General features: G+C 46.1%; 2 protein-coding genes across 2 annotated transcripts in view; both read right to left on the bottom strand.

Moving 5' to 3' along the window:
• The window catches only part of EFHC2 (EF-hand domain containing 2), a 161,244-nt gene extending 151,501 nt beyond the window's left edge, over nucleotides 1-9,743 (bottom strand). The window contains exon 1 of the mRNA XM_029603120.1: nucleotides 9,588-9,743. Coding sequence (XP_029458980.1) covers nucleotides 9,588-9,629 — 42 coding nt within the window. The 5' untranslated portion in view covers nucleotides 9,630-9,743. The remainder of the gene's footprint in view (nucleotides 1-9,587) is intronic.
• A 6,155-nt stretch (nucleotides 9,744-15,898) lies between these two features.
• The window catches only part of FUNDC1 (FUN14 domain containing 1), a 42,906-nt gene continuing 41,543 nt past the window's right edge, over nucleotides 15,899-17,261 (bottom strand). Inside the window, exon 5 of the mRNA XM_029603119.1 lies at nucleotides 15,899-16,601. Within this exon, the coding sequence (XP_029458979.1) occupies nucleotides 16,524-16,601 (78 nt within the window). The 3' untranslated portion in view covers nucleotides 15,899-16,523. The remainder of the gene's footprint in view (nucleotides 16,602-17,261) is intronic.

Here is a 17,261-nt window from a genome sequence, read left to right as displayed (position 1 = left end):
GTGGACATACACCCTCTTGGAACAGCAGGACTCAAAAACCTTCCATACTCTAATGTAAGACAGGTTAGTAGACTTCCTTCTAGATTGTAACAAATTAGTGACAACCAATTCCAGATAACCTTTCCTTCTCAAACATCTCTCAAAAGCCATGCTGCTGGACAAACATGAGCAGCCTGGTCTGAAAATATTGGACCCTATCAAAGGAGAATCATCATTGGCTGAAGTGAAGCGGCCCGTCCACCGCCAGGTTGACTAGATCCGCAAACCACGGATGCCGAGGCCACTCCGGGGCCACCAGAATCACCTCGCCACAGTGCTTCTCTATGCGACACAGAACCTTGCCCACCAGCAGCCGGGGTGAAAAATAAAGTAGAACCCCTTGAGGCCACGGCACAACTAGATCGTCGACCCCTTCGGCCCCGTGCTGCCTTCAGCGACTGAAGAACTGAAGCGCCTTGGCATTCTGATGCGTTGCCATTAGGTCTACATGAAGGGATCCCCAGGGATCTCAAATCAGCTGCATCACAGTCTCCGATAACTCCCACTCGCCCGGATCTAAGCGAGTCTGGCTCAAGAAGTCCACTTAAACGTTTTCCAACTCTGGCAATGTGGGATGCCGCTATTCGCTCTAGATTTTGTTCCGCCCAGAGGACTAACTTCTGCGCTTCCCGAGCTACCACCTGGCTCTTGATTCCACCCTGTCGATTGATATAGGCCACTATTGTCACGTTGTCCGACAACACTCATACTGCTTGATTCCGTAGCAGAGGCAGAAGTTCCTGCAAGGCCAAGCAAACCGCTCTGATCTCTAGCCGATTGATAGACCATGCAGACTTTCTTTTGGACCAGGACCCCTGAATCGAATGAGACTGTCAAACTGCTCCCCATTCAGAGAGACTGGCATTGGTAGTGACCACCATCCATGTTATGATTTGTGGGTTTCGTGGGCCCTTGGCCCGCGGTGGGAATTGTTAGGAGTTCCACAGGTCCACCGCCGGGAGGCAAGATCTGGTACAGCAGGAGCTCTAGGAGAGAATCTGTGGGAAGGTCCAAGGAGCAGGGTGAGAGACACAGCAATGAGGGACCCCACAGGAAGTGGGGCAGAGATCTCCAAGAGGGTGGCGCTAGGCAGGCCCAAGGAGCGGGAAGCACGAGGCAAGGAGCACCGGAGGTATACTGTTGAGGCAACCCCGGGAGATGGAGCTGCATAGCAAGGGAGGTACTGTTGCGATGACGTAGGAAGCCCAAGTCGAGTCTCCAAGTGATGATGTAGATATCCCCGAGAAGCGGGGAAGTACCGGCTATCACCGGCGTTGAACGTAGGCTCTGCCCCGAGAAGCGGGGAAGCCCAGACAGTCTCTGGAGTAGAACGTAGGCACTGCCCCGAGGAGCAGGGAAGTACGGACAGTCTCTGGAGTAGAACGCAGGCACTGCCCTGAGGAGCGGGGAAGCACAGCGACAGGTCTCCCAAGTGGCGAGGGCATCTCAGCACAACCCCGAGGAGCAGAGAGCCAGCGGGTAGAGTTCCTAGAAGGCGCAGGGCTAGCCCCAGAAGCGGGGGAAGCCAGGAAACCAAGTCTCCGGAGAGAGCGCACACAGGCCCCCGAGGAGCGGGTATCTGAACCAGGGTCAAGAGTCCAAGAAGGGTCAGAGAAAGCCACAACAGGTCCGAGAAGACAGGAGCTAAAAAAGTAGCGATGGAACTCGTTGCCAGGTCAGCTAGCAGGGAGCGAAAGCAGTGCTTAAGAACCCAGATCAAATGATGTCATCATCTTGTATACATAGTTATTGTTCCCTGTAAAGGCATTGCCGGAAAGTTGAGTTACTTGTAAACCGATACGATGTGCAAACGGTTGTCGGTATATAAAAAGTTCTAAATAAATAATAATAAATAAATCAGGGATGCCCCTGAAGTTCCCGCCATAGCAACTTCAAAAGAGGGCGCTGTGGCATACGAGCGCGCACCTAGGAAGGCCCAGAGTCGGCGAAGATGGCGGTGATGTCCAGGCCACCATAAAGGACCATGAGATACACAGCAGTAGAGGCTGGCTCCTGCCGCAAGCAGGCCTGGACAGGGAAGTAGGACAGTACGACACGAGTAGACACGGTCGCAGCCGTCTAAGACCGATGGTCATAACACCATCCAATCTGGAACGTCGAGGTCCACTCCTCGAACAAGGTTGGGGGTCTGAAGCCACCACGAGAGACTCTCTCTCGCGAAGCCCTCGAAAGGTAGCCACAGATAATACTCCTCCAACACTGACTTCCAGCGAGCCAACAACGCCATCTGCAGGGTCTCATATGGGAAAAACGCCCACGGAACCAAGTCCAGTGTGAATGCCATCAAGCCAAGAACCTGCAAATAGTCTCAGACCTTGGGTATGCGCAACTGCAAAAACCATCAAATCTGCATCTGAAGTTTCAGGACCCGGTCTTGAGAGAGGTACACCCTGCCTACCAGAGTGTCAAACCTGGCCCTCAAAAACTCCAAGGTCTGCGTCAGAGACAACTGGCCCTTGGCGAGATTCACCACCCAACCAAGAGACTGGAGAACGTCGAGCACTTGATGAACAGATTCGCAGCACAAAACCTCTGTCTTTGCCCTGACCAGCCAGACCTCCAGATATGGGTGCACTAGAATACCCTCTTTTCGAAGGAATGCTGCAGCTACCACCACCATTACCTTGATGAAAGTTCACGGAGCTGTGGCAAGACCAAATGGAAGGGCCTGAAATTGAAAATTCTGACCCAGAATCATGAAGCGGAGAAAACGCAGAGAGTCCTGATGGATGGGAATACGCAGATAAGCCTCCATGAGATCTAGAGAAGCCAGGTACTCTCCTTTGCGAACCGCTGCTATGACCGATCTCAGGGTCTCCATCCTGAAGCGCGGCACCTTGAGCGCCACATTGACCTTCTTTAAATTGAGTATCTGCAAGAAAGAGCCCTCCTTCTTGGGGACAAGAAAATAAATGGAATATCTCCCTTGGCGGAGCTCTGCCTGGGGAACCGGCACTATAGCTCCTAGCCGATATAGGCACTCTAGAGTCACTTGAACCTCAGACTTCTTGTCTGGGTAGCCACATGGGGAAATTAGAAAGGGTTCTTGCACGGGACGAACAAATTCTAAAGCATAGTAATTTCTTACCACGCTGAGGACCCACTGGACCTGAGTGATGCTGGTCCACTCATCGAAAACTGCTACAATTGACCCCTATAGTAGGGACGACAGAGTGGACCAGCCTCGCTTCATTTTGAAGACTTGACTCTCGCCAAGGAGCTGCCGGGAGCGCCCCGGAAAGAACTTTGGGCACCACGAAAGGACTACCCCCAGGTCTGCCCTCGAGAAAAAAATTGCCTCTGAGGCCCTGACACCCAGGCAAAGGCCGCGTCCTTCTGTCGGAACGAAAACGAGACCTTGACTGAAAAAATCTCTTAGCCTTAGGCTTATCCTCGGTCTAACTGAGGGCCTTATTGTCCCCAAGTGACTGCATCAACTGCTAGAGATCCTCTCCAAATAAGAATTTACCTATAAAAGGCAACGAAGCCAACTGCGCTTGGAGGAAACATCCACTGCCCAATTGCGGAGCCATAGCAACCTTCTGGCAGCTACAGCTGATGCCATATCCCTCGACGAAGTTTGCACCAAATCGTAAAGAGCATCTGCCACGTAAGCCACCGCTGCTTCCACTCTCTCAGCCGTGTCTGCATTCACAGTTGACTGTTTCTTTAAGGGTAATTTGTCTCTTTGGGATAAAGTTAAAAAAAAAATACAAAGTGTTTGCACTGGAGCACAGCTCAGCTGTGCTGGCGGCTTTCTCACCTTAGGTAGGAGTTATTTAGTAAGTTTCCCTGGAGCTGCTGTACCCAGCGAAGACAAGCACGTTGCAAAAAGCTGGTACAAAACAGCTGCACGCAAGCCCAGGGATGCCACCTCAAAAATCCTTTTAAGGTGTAACTCCATCTTACGATCCTGCACATCTTTCAACGTGGCCGAACCAATCACAAGAATTGTGGTTCGTTTAGTAACCGCTGAAACCGCCGCGTCTACCTTAGGAAGAGAAAAAAATCTCCAAATCCTGCTCCGGTAAGGGATAAAGCTTCCCCATGGACCTGACAACCTTTAAGCCAGAATCAGGAGTCCCCCATTCCGCTTCCAACAACTTCCTAACTGACTTGTGGTATGGAAAAGAAATCAGTGGACTCCACATGCCATCCAGGACCGGGTCCTCTCCCTCCAAATCCTGGTCCTCCTGTGGCATTTTCACCCCAAGGACCTGAAAAACCAAAGGAAGCAAAACATCTAGCTCTTCCCTTTTAAAAAGGCGCACCACTTCAGGGTCCTCCGCCTCATGAATCGAAGATACCGAGTCACCCTCCAGCCCTCCCTGTCTGTTCCCACCTCAGAACAGGCTGGAGACAAACACGGGAGACCATCCCCACTCCTTCCAGCGACGTGGGAACTGCCGCGGAGAAATCCAAAATGGATGCCATTCCCTCATCAACTGGGTGAAGGAAAGCAGCGGCACCAGAAACTTGCTTGCTGCCAGCCCGAAAACGCCCGAAATGTGGCACTGATTAGCTGGTGGGGGGCCGACTGAGGAGCCCTCCCCACCATCAACTCATCCCGCGCACAGTTCCGATCCGATCCCTGGTCGCCGGCTGAACCGGACCTACTGTGCTCCTTGGCCAGACTCAGTCCCAGTGCCACCCGAGGCCACGCTGGGCTCCTCAGGCTCAGCTCCACAGACGAATCCCCCAGCGGAGGATCAATCAAGCTCTGCACTGAGGGAACTCTCCTTCTGGGAATAGAGGCTCAACTGGAATCCCCCATAGCCCCCTCGGTGGGCTGAACTGGACTCGGCTGTGGATGAGTAGCTCCCCAAGCCACCTTCTGCCTGGCTAAATAAGCATCATGGACCAAAAGAAAAAAAATCTGTAGAAAACAGCCTCCCTGCACCAACCCCTGCAGGGGCCTAGCTGAAAAACTGGCAGCACCGGGCTTTCCTCCCCCTCCAGCCCTCCCTGTCTGTTCCCACCTCAGAACAGGCTGGAGACAAACACGGGAGACCATCCCCACGCCTTCCAGCGACGTGGGAACTGCCGCGGAGAAATCCAAAATGGATGCCCTTCCCTCATCGACTGGGTGAAGGAAAGCAGCCACACCAGAAACTTGCTTGCTGCCAGCCCGAAAACGCCCGAAACGTGGCACTGATTAGCTGGTGGGGGGCCGACTGAGGAGCCCTCCCCACCATCAACTCATCCCGCGCACAGTTCCGATCTATTTAAGCTCGAGAAAACTGAGGTGCACGAATGGCATGCCCTGCCGCGAGCCATTGAAAGAGGGGAAACCACCCGAGGGAGAAAAGAAAACACACTCACCTCCAAAAAGCTGAAGGAGCCCCCCTCCCCCCCAAACCCATTAGGATGTCTAAATAACTCCTACCTAAGGTGAGAAAGCCGCCAGCACAGCTGAGCTGTGCTCCGATGCAAACACTTTGTATTTTTTTTTTTTTACTTTATCCCAAAGAGACAAATAGCCCTTAAAGAAACAGGCAAAGTCTCAAAAGGGATCCAAAAAAGAATGAAATAAAGCCAGCAGCCGCCTCCATGGCCTCATGAAGGGGAGGGATCTGGATAACCAGATTTATGCCCCAAGGGTGCACAAACCGAGCACACACAAGGGCACCAACCCTCGGCTTGGCCGCCTCAACAGGGCAGAACCCACAAGGATTCTCAAAAAAGCAAAAGAAACCCCCAGGAGGAAGGATCAAAAGGGAAAAATAGCTGTTAAAAATTAGCAAGCTGCAGAACTGCAGGATTCACACCCTCTGCCATCTGCTGGAGACAGAGAAATACTGAGGAACTACAGGGGGCACTGGGGTTTACGATGCAGTGTCAGTGAAGCTTTGCTCTGTCTCCATCTGCTGGCAGGGGGGAATGAACCCAGGAGTCTGGACTGATCCAGGTAGGTACAGGGAATTCAAATTACCCCTGTCAACTGATAAGAAGATTGTTAATACAAACAAAAAACACACTTTGAAATGTCCTGTATTCAACTGCTAGAAGTCTAAAAAATAAGATGAGAGAGTTAGAGTGTATAGCACTGGATAAAGAGGTAGATATAATTGACATCTCTGAGACCTGGTGGAAGGAGGATAACCAATGGGAAACTGTGATACCAGGGTACAAATTATATCGAAATGATAGGATAGATCAAATGTGTGGAGGGGTGGCACTATATATTAAAGAGGGCATTGAGTCAAACAGATTAAATTTTCTGCAGGAATCAAAAATGCAAAGTTGAATCTATGGATAGAAATTACAGGTGAAAAGGGGAATATAATAGCAGTGGGAGTGTATTACTATCCACCTGGCCAGAATGAACAGACAATAAAATGCTAAAAGAAATTAGGGAAGCTAACAAAATCAGCAGCAATATTGACTGGGTAAATGTCACATCAGGACATGCTGGTGAGGTAAAGTTCCTAAATAAAATAAATGACAAGAACCAACAAAAGAAGAAACTATTTTACACCTAGTCCTTAGAGGAACACGGGATTTGATACAAGAGGTAACAGTGTTGGAGCCACTTGGCAATAGTGATGACAACATGATCAAATTCGACTTAATAACTGGAGGGAGGACACTAAAGAAATCTATTGCAACAGCATTTAACTTTAAAAAAAGGGACTATGATAAAATGAGGAAAATAGGAAGAAAACTGAAAGGAGTAGCTGCAAAGGTCAAGCATTTACATCAGGCATGGATGTGGTTTAAAAATACCTTCTTGGAAGGCCAGATCAGATGTATTCCATGCATTAGAAAAGGTGAAAGGAAAGCTAAACGACTACTGACATGATTAAAAGGTGAGGTGAGAGACTATAATAACTAGAAGAACATCTTTCAGAAAATGGATCAAAATGAAGGAAACAGCATAAGCACTGGCAAGTTAGATACAAAGCAATGATAAGGAAGGCAAAGAGAAAATTTGAAAATAAGCTTGCTGTGGAAGCAAAAACTCATATTAAAAATTTGTTCAGGTGCCTTCAAAGTAAAAAGCCTGTGAGGGAGTCAGTTGAACTATTAGATGGTCAAGGGGTAAAAGGGACACATAGAGATGACAAAGCCATAGCAGAGAGACTAAATAAATTCTTTGCTTCAGTCTTCACTGAGGAAGATGTAAGAGAGATATCCATGTCAGAAATTATATTCAAAGGTGATGATTATGCACAACTGAAACAAATCTCAGTGAACCTGGAAGATGTACTAGGGTAAATTGACAAACTAATGAGTAGCAAATTACCTGGACCAGATGGTATACATCCCAGAGTGCTGAAAGAACTGAAAAATGAAATTGTGGACCTGCTACTTAATTTGTAAACTATCATTAAAATCATCTATGGTACCTGAAGACTGGAGGGTTGCCAAGGTAATGCCAATTTTTAAAAAGGGCTCAAAAGATGATCCAGGAAATTACAAGATCAGTAAGTCTGAGATCTGTGCCAGGCAAAATGGTAGAAACTATCATAAAGTACAAAATTGCTGAACATATAGATAGGCATAATTTAATCGGACAAAGCCAACATGGAAAATCTTGCCTCACCAATCTGCTACATTTTTTTGAGGGCATAACATGTGGATAAAGGTGAGCCAGTTGCTATAGTATATCTGGATTTCCAGAAAGCATTTGTCAAAGTACCTCATTGGAGACTTCTTATGAAATTAAAATGTCATGGAATAGGGGGAAGTTCCTATTGTGGATTGTGAAATGGTTAAAAAATAAAAAAAGAGAGTAGGGCTAAATGGTAAATTTTCCCAGTAGACAAAAGTGAATAGTGGAGTGCCCCAGGGATGTGTTCTGGAACCACTGCTTTTTAATAAATTTATAAACGGCCTGGAAATGGAACGAGTGAGGTGATCAAATTATTCAGAGTTGTTAAATAACAAGAGGATTGTAAGAAATTACAAGAGGACCTTGCAAAATCTGGAGATTGGGTATGCAAATGGAAAATGAAATTTAATAGGGAAGAGTAACTCAAATTATAGCTACACAATGCAAAGTTCCACATTAGGAGTCATCATTCAGGAAAATAATCTAGGCATCATCATTGATAATACATTGAAATCTTCTGCTCAGTGTGCAGAAGTAGCCAAGAAAGCAAATAGAATTCTAGGAATTATTAGGAAAGGAATGGAGAATAAAACAGAGAATATCATAATGCGTCTGTATCACTCCATGGTGCAAACTCTTCTTGAATATTATGTGCAGTTCTGGTCACCATATCTCAAAAAAGACATAGCAGAATTGGAAAAGGTACAAGGAAGGGCAACCAAAATGATAAACGGGATAGAATGATTTCCCTATGAGGAAAGACTAAAGAGCTTAGGACTCTTCAGCTTGGAGAAGAGATGGCTGAGAGGAGATTTGACAGATGTCTATAAAATAATGAGTGGAATGAATAAACGTTAATTGGTTGTTTACTCTTTCAAAGAGTACAAAGACTAGGGGACATACAGTTACTAAGTGATATTCTTAAAATTAATTAAGAGAAAATATTTTTTTTACTCAACCCACAATTAAGTTCTGGACTTCTTTGCCAGATGATGTGGTGAAAGCTACTAGTGAGCTGCATTTAAAAAAGGTTTGTACAAGTTCCTGGAGGAAAAATCCATTAAATATTATTAAGGAAGAGTTGCAGAAATTCACTGCTTATCCCTAGGAAAAGCAGCTTGGAATCTATCTACTCCTTGGGATCCTGCCAGGTACTTGTTGTGACCTGGATTGGCCACTGTTGGAAACAGAATACTGGGTTTGATGGACCTGTGGTCTGACCCAGTATGGCAAGTCTTATGTTCTTAGGTCAAGATTGGGCATGTAATGAAATATAGATGCATAATCATTCAAAGAACGGTTACTTTCAGTAGTTTGTTATTTTATATTAGATTGTATTGTACAATTACTATTGGCATGGATGTGGACCCTTATGTTATCTGACAAGCATTACATTAGACCTGAGCATTGCAAGGGAGTCCAGGCCAAGGAAGCTGAATGCCAGCATTTCAATCCCTCTGCAGAAATCTCAGCAGAATATCTCCAAACTGGGATTAAAGGAATTTGTCTGACTTTTGAGAAATAAAATGCAACTGATGTCCCACGCTGTCAGAGAAAGCCTGCAGCGGGGACACCGGCAGCTCTCTGCACTTTCAAGTCACCTTGAACCCCAGTCACAGAAAGGAAGCCTGAGCAGGAGGCGCTCTCTTTAGAGCCGAGAAGCAGTTTAGGGGGTGATAATCTCCAACTGTTCCACCCCCAAATGGAGGAAGGATTTTGCCTTTGGCATAGTGGCGGCTCGGGGGGGGGGGGGGGGGGGGACGACCCCTTGCCCAGCTGCCCCCTCAGTCTAGCTACACAGAAACACAATTAGCGATTGACCTCCCCGGCCGCCCCCCCGAAATTCATTGTGCCTCCTCCCTGCCCCCCACCCTCCGTACAAACATGCCTGGTACCGCCAGGAAAAGCCTGTCAGAGAGCGCCTAATAATATAACTAACTTGCCCGGAACTCCTCTGCTCACTGACACTCACGTTCACATTGAAGGAGTTGCCGGGCAGGAGGGGTAATGCCATGCTGCCGCCGCTCCCACCCCACGGTTACGTTCCGGTTCTTCCCCGCTCCCGCCGCCGGTACTGCCGAGCTCTTCCCCGCCTCCTTCTGGACCTCGGCACTATTGCTATGGAGACGGCATTGTTTAGCTCCCTGTCGCCGAGAAACGGGCGTCTGACGTCACACGGGGGGAGACGTTCCAGCGTATGACGCAACAGAAGAGACGCGGTGCCTCCGGGAAGGACACGTCGAGCCGGTCGGTGGCTTCTTTGGCAGCTCGGGGCTCCGTTGACGTTTTGTATCTTTTTGGAGCCTTTGGGTTGCGCATGGACTGAAGTGGCGGAGGGCAGTGAAACTGAGGACACAAGGGCAGAATGTGACGGCGAACAGTGCTGGAGTCCTGACAGACGCATGGCTGTGGCCGAGCCAGCCGCAGAAAGGCTTAAAAACTGGGCAGTCGTAAAATTGTGCATCCGTTTCCCTAATCTGACTGCCAACAAGGCTTTTTTTTCTCCAGGTAGCTGCTGCTGGTGATTCCTCCTACTTAGTATCACGACAATATTAAAACAAGGAACCACAGAAAAGCAGTATTTCCTGCTTTTCCGTCCAGGGCTTGGGGTGTCTCAAGACTTAACGCCAGTGCCGGGGGCTGGTGATATGAGCATCAGACACACAGTCATTTTTTTTTTCTCATCAGGGATACTATGTAATAGCCTCATGAACATGGCATTTACATGAAATAAGTGCTATTAGCTATGCACTGTTTTGGACAAGCTGTTCTCCTTATGGCATCAGGGATTATGGACACACACCCAACCGTGTGTTAACCTGTGCCCTAGCCTGAGCGCACAAAATTGCATTAGCCTGATTGAGTCTCAATGTCTTGTCAGTTAAGCAATTGAAGGGCTGAGGGGGTACGATTGTTGTGTGAGATCAGTTGGCCTTAATCTGGCCCTCGAGAGTCCCAGCATCACAAGATGCCACCCATTTTGGGGAAGCTAAGGTAGAACTACTTAGCCCCATGCCTTAGATCAGCCCCGGGGTAACACTACCCCTGCTCAAAAGTAGGAGCTAGTGCTGACCTAATGCACTCTCTAATAGCCACTGGAGAATTTCCTGCAAGCCCGAGTAACAGTAATTAGGTTTCCTTCTTAAGAAAGAATCTATTTTCTGGCACTAGCTCAAATGGGGATGAATACTAGTGAATACACTAACATAGTGCCACAGTGCTTAGTAGTGCTATAGCCCACTTAGTCTTTTTATATTGTCCTTTACTAACCAGGCTGCTTGGTTATTTTCCAGTAAAATACTTGAAATAATAGTGCTGTAATGTAATAAATGGTGGTTTCACATCATTTGGCCATCCAACTTGCTTCTGAAGAAATTTCAAAACAGGTGGCTCAAGAGAAATGCCATGTTCTGATGGTGGGGTGTGTGTAAAAATGTCTTATGTGCCATGCAGTAAAGATTACTACCGATCACAAAATGAAACTCCAAGGAGGACGACTCGGAACCAACATCAAGAAGTACTTCTTCACAGGGGGGGGATGCCTGAAATGCCCTTCTGGAGGAGGTGAAGACAAAAACAGTGAAACAAATCAAAAGAGCATGGAATAAACACTGTGGATCCCTAAAGGCTGCAGGATGGAAATTAAGGAAAGGGGGGGGGGGGGCTTGCTGGTGCAGCGGTTACTACCCTTAACCAAACAGCCTTGGTTCTTTAGTTGCAACTGCAACATTGCTCTCTGCTTCAACGGCGATGGGAAAAAGGCAACTGGATTTAGACAACAACCATTCAGGCCGAAACAATAAAGACGTGTGGAAAACTGGTGCGCAGTGTTGAGCACGCGTTTCCCTAACATGTGCCCAGCCACCCCTCCTGGTGCATGACACAATATTTAAATGAAGGGTCACACTAAAAAGGAGGCACTAGGGACACTTGCACACCCCTATCGCCTCCTTGGCAGTGGACACTGAGGAGAGGGGGCTGTCAGCGGCTTAGGGAAACACACTCAATTGTATGAGTGTCCGTTTTCCTAACCTGTGCACAGCCACGCGTTAGGAAACTGGACAATCATTAATTGAGCGTTTCTTTTCCTTAAATGACCGCTGGCGCACTTTTTTTTACCTTTTGGTTCCTCCGACTTAATATCATCACGATATTAAGTCAGAGGATGTACAGAAAAGCCATATTTTCTGCTTTTCTGTACACTTTTTTAGGATGCTAAAAAATTAACACCTGCTCCGGGCTGGTGTTAATTTTTGAGTGTTAAAATGTGCAAATCGGGTGCACATTTTTTTTAATATCTGAGGCGAATAGCTAATAGCCTCATCAACATCCATTTGCATGTAATGAGCGCTATTTGTTTCAGGGGGGGGGGTGGTTAGACACACATTTTGGACATGCTAAACCCCTTAAGGTATAAGGGGCTGTGGATGCGTGCCCAAAACACATGTCCAAGCACAGGTTAAACAGTGCGCTCAGCTGCGCACTCTGTACTGTACCGGCCTGATTGAGGGCCCCCACTTTTATGGTCCGGAGAACTGATAAGCATGGGAGTAACCTGCATGAAGCAGTAGTTACTACCTTTAAGCCATGGGATTATTACCCTTAAGCAATAAGTCTTGATGCTTTCAAAGCAACTGTAACATCGTTCTCCACTTTGATGGGGGGGGGGAAGGGCAGGGGGAGAGGAATTGGATTCAGATGACAACCAACATGAGTACTAAGACACATACATATGGGACAAAGCACAGGACTGATTCTATGGCCAGGTCCATAAACAAAGCACGTCAAGCAGCACTGTTTGAATTTTCAAAAAGGATCATCACCCAATAAAAATGTTGCTAGCAGTAACTTTTTTGTGTGTTATAAGGCTTGGGGATAACGGCATGGAGTGGCAGCTGCTACCCTTAGCAGAAACATGGGGATAACCTGATGGCATGGAAGATACTACCATAAAAAGCTTGCTGGGCTGAAAGGATGGACCATTCGGTCTTTTCCTGCTGACATTACCGTTACTATGTTACAAATGTGGGCAGTGGTCTTTGAAACACTGTTCTGTTTTCTTGTGTATACAGGTGTACAGCTTACAGGGAACATTAGTGATATTTATAGATTTTGGTAGTAAGATTTCAATTTATTCTCCCAAAAATATTAAATTGGGTTTTTTTTGTAGGAAATTTGTAGAACTGGCTTTGTAACAAGCATGTTGACTGCACTCCCACTTATCATAAAGCAGAAACAGAGTAGATCTTTAAAAAAGTACAGTGATGTCCTGAGATGCACATAAGAAAACCAGCTGACTTGCCCATCATCATGCAGGGAAGGAATAGTGATGAATGAGGGGAACAGTGGTTAGAAGAAAACACTGATGCCTAACTAGAGTACATGGCAAGGTCATTATGGACCTCATCCATACATTTCAAATCAAAAAAACAAAAGCTTGTTTTTACAAATAAAACACTGATGGGTGTAGTGCCACCACTATCAGCACTAGTCATCTTAAAGTGACAGAAGATTCCTCTATGCCGTTCATCATCGTGACGCTTTGAAAGTTAGGCTTCTATTAGGGTACCAAAGCTTATCTGATATTTTTCTTCAACTCAATATATTTCAATATCTGCAATGTAGTTAATTGTGCCTTTAATTGTAGGTGTGAGGGAAAATATGTAAATTGCATTCAGTACAAAAAATACTTTAGAAGAATATTCTGGTAATAACACATCAGACAATTCCCTGTAACAGTAACTCTAGTCTTTGTTCCACTGTCACATCATTACAATTATAAGCACTGATTTAGTATCCACACATTCTTAAAGGGCAGATTTATACCTTACTTGGCCCAGCAGTTTTCTCCTGCTCCTTTGGGTTTCCAGTTCATTAAGAAACAGCCTCTGGGCTACAGCGCCATGAGCCTTCATCCACAACTACCCTAGAGTTCTTCCCCCATTTTAACAGCTTGGGGCTGATTCAATCCCGTGCACCAGCCGCCGCACGCGGCCTAACGCGCAATTGGACGCGCGTCCATAACCCCCTGATCCAATACGGGGATTAGTGCGCCAAATCTCCGCATAGCTAATAAGCGCTGATCATATGGAAATCCGTGTAGATGAGGATATTAGCTAACTCTCGCGATCCAATACGTTTTCCAGACGGCCACACTCAAAGGCGCATTGAAAAAAAAAGAAAAATCCTGCTTTCTGCAATTCCTCCTGATAGTAATCACTACGATACTATGTAGGAGGAACCAAATAAAGCAGAATTAAAAAAAAAAAAATTATTTGAAAAAAAATTTTGGACATCCAATACAAACACAAGATACACAATGCCAGGCCATGTATATGCCAGTAGCAAGAGAAAATGGACACTCGTAGATTGAGGGTCCGTTTTTCCAGCCTGCTGGACAACCACCTGTCCTGTGCGCCCGATTCAGAGGAGGCACTAGGGATGCACATTTGTCCCTAAAGCCTCCTTTTTAGCGTGACCCCTCATTTTAATATTGGATCAGGAGTCCAGGAGAGGTAGCTGGGTGTGCGTTAGGAAAACAGGCGCTCAACACTGAGCGCCAGTTTTCTGCTCATTTTGTTGCATCGGTCCCCTTATGTTTGGCCCTATCACCCCAGTCCTGGGATGAGGACCGCAGATCATACTTCCCTTTGGAACCCAATACAGTGGCTTGCAAAAGTATTCGACACTCCCCCCCCCCCCCAAATAGTCAGCAGATTTATGTGAATTACAAATGACACAGAGAATGTTCCAGACAATATGTTTCATGCAAACCAATATGCTCTAAAGCAGGGGTTTCTCAACCTTTTTTCAGTCAGGACACACGACAGATAGTTCTCACATGCATGACACTGCTCATTACAATCTACGGCAAAAATTAAAAAAAAAAAAAAAAAAGGCCCGATATTACCTTTATTGTTAAGAATGACACAAGGGAAAATTAAGAGTACTCTCTCTGATCATATATTATATAACAGCACCAACTTCCAGCACTCATACAGTAAGAAAAGGCAACACTGAAAATGTTACACCAGGCCTTAAAAATCCAATACTTCAGTTAGGAAAATGGAACAAACCAGGCTTCAAATCACTAAAAGGACCAGACTATAAAGAGACCCTAACCCTCGTTGCCCCTCTTGATTTGACCTGTACCGTGCCTTGGTAGGGGCAGTGGTGCCATCTCATCCCTCGCCTCAGGCAGCAGCTTCCCTTGAGCCACCCCTGGCTAGAGGCTAATTGTTAGCCAATTGTTAGGACAATATCTTTTATCTGTGTAAACTTGTAGCTTCCACGGCACAGGGACTGAATACTTATGCAAGCAGCATTCTTCAGGTTTTAATTTTACAAAAAAGGCAGAGAAATAATGAATCGTGACTTTGAAAGTTTACTTTAAGAGCATACTGGTTTGCAACAAACATACTGTCTGGAACAATCTGCGAAAGTGTCATTTGTACGCCACACAAATCTGCTACTTTTTAGGGGGTCAAATACTTTTGCAAGCCGCTATACATCCAAGCTTGGTCACCAATGCCTGGGTCTTTTTTCCAGCTCTTGGTCAGCCCAAGGGAGAACTGATACCAGCCCTCCTGCAATTTTAACCATGCTCATTATACTATAACTTTAATAATAATGTTTAAAAAAAAGAGCAGATAAGGACAGTAAAGCCTACCTAGTCTGCTCACTCCTACCCAATCTCGGGCTTTATCTTCACATCTAGGAATCCTGTTTGTTACATGGTGTAATAGTGTTAGTGTAGTACTGCATCAATTCTTCATCCAAACAGCATCAATACTTAATACTTATTACAACAGATCACATATCCTCGTGGAAAACCAATCTCTTCTCGGTCTGCACACTTCTATCACCCCCACGTACTTGTGCCTGCACACATTTGACCGTGAGCAGCCCGGTGGTAACTTCATGCCATCAACGATTCTGACAGTCACGGAGGTATTGTGTTTCTCCATAGGGAAAAACAACTGTAACCTTCTGTACTTTGCATGAGGGTGGGAGGAGGTTTTAGAACATGTTTGTGATGCAAGGCTCCCCTCCCCTGCTGGGCCCTCGAGTTCATATCAAGAATCAAAGCCTGAGTGCGCCGCATGGTGCTTGGCTTTGCTGCTGGGCTAGCAGGTGCCAATGTTTTTAAGTAACATTTTTCAGTTTTGGAGTTAGCAAACAAGGCACTCATGAACCTAAATTCGCCAGAAGATCACATTTCAGGGAAGGGGGGGGGAGGGGGTGCTTGTAGAAACCCCATGAGTCAAAAATCACAGCCGAGGATCAAAATTTCAGTTTCTCCTTTTAATATAATTGTAAACACCTAGTATATCATTAGAAGTGTCTTCTTCTGTAATTGTATAGCCTATTAAATTTGAATTCCTTGAAGAGGTCAGGCTTGGGGGCCGACGTGACAACATACAGCAGTCAGCGGGTGAAGGATAATGTAGTCCCATAAATAGAAATGCAGCAGTCTTACAGAGAAACTAATTAAGAAAGGCGCCCACAGCTCGCCCTCCTTACAGGACAATTACCACATAGCTTGGCAAACCAAATCTAGTCTCCTAAAGAAATCAAATACAACTAAAACCTACATTTTCTGGACTAAAAGGGCAAAATATACATATCAGCACTAAGCACTCACCAGAGGTCTATTCCTAAATAGTACTACGCACACACTGCACACCTTTATTTAGTTCCTCCTAGTTTTCTGCCAAGCTTCTGGAGGCATATGGCTAAGTAAAAGCATTTGAATTGTCCAGTCAGTCTTTCTTTTGGCTCTGGGGGCTTACTGGCCTGCATACTTTTCCTTTCTTTTGTATTCCAGGACCTCACCCCCACCATCGGTTTTTTTGTTTGTTGTGAGGTTGGTTTAAGGTCCATCAGGCAGACGTCATCCGCAGGGGCCTTAAGAAGCAAGGCCTAGCAGAAAGCCTCCTACGAAGCCGCTGGAAACCACAATGTTCTGCTTGATGAATTCTGTTGACTGAAATAAAATTAAAAGGAAGAGTTAAGAAGAGGTAGAGACAACCCAGAACAATGTTCTCATTGCATTAGAGCAGTGGTTTACAATGGCATCTTATTTGCAATGCAAGCTGCTGCTGGACTGGGTCAGATCTAATGCTGCTACTCGGACTTGAATTGGCTGTCCCGAGTTGCCTGAGAGATTCCGATCCACTACAGCAGCAGCAGCAGGACCAGGAACAGCTTTAGAGTGTACCCTTGTTTTCTGGATGTTTTTGCTTCTAAAAAAAAGGAGAAACATCTGAAAATATTTCTTCAGAAAAAAAGGTGGCAGATGTAGGGAACAGACTCCTGGAAAAGCACTGAACTTCCAAAATAATAAAAAAAAAAGGCTGCGTTAACCTGCATGGAGGGACAACACTCAAAACCCAAAGGTTTCATCAGCTTGAGAAGGCCAGATTTTATTTTTTTTTTAAACAATAGCCTCACTAACCTTGGTGGCTATGAGGATAACTACAAAAACTCGTTAAGAAGGCATGGCCAGGAGTGTGTGTGGGGGGGGGGGGGGGGAGGGGAGGCGGGTCCGAGTATTGGTCTTGTAAGAATCAAAAGTTAAGACGCGGAGACCACTGTAACAAATTTTGGGCATGCTTAACACAGATATGGAGGCCAGAGGTCAGAA

Source organism: Rhinatrema bivittatum, chromosome 5 (genome assembly GCF_901001135.1).
Source record: "Rhinatrema bivittatum chromosome 5, aRhiBiv1.1, whole genome shotgun sequence".
In the NCBI taxonomy this organism is placed as follows: domain Eukaryota; kingdom Metazoa; phylum Chordata; class Amphibia; order Gymnophiona; family Rhinatrematidae; genus Rhinatrema; species Rhinatrema bivittatum.
This window is presented reverse-complemented; position numbering and strand designations above follow the sequence as displayed.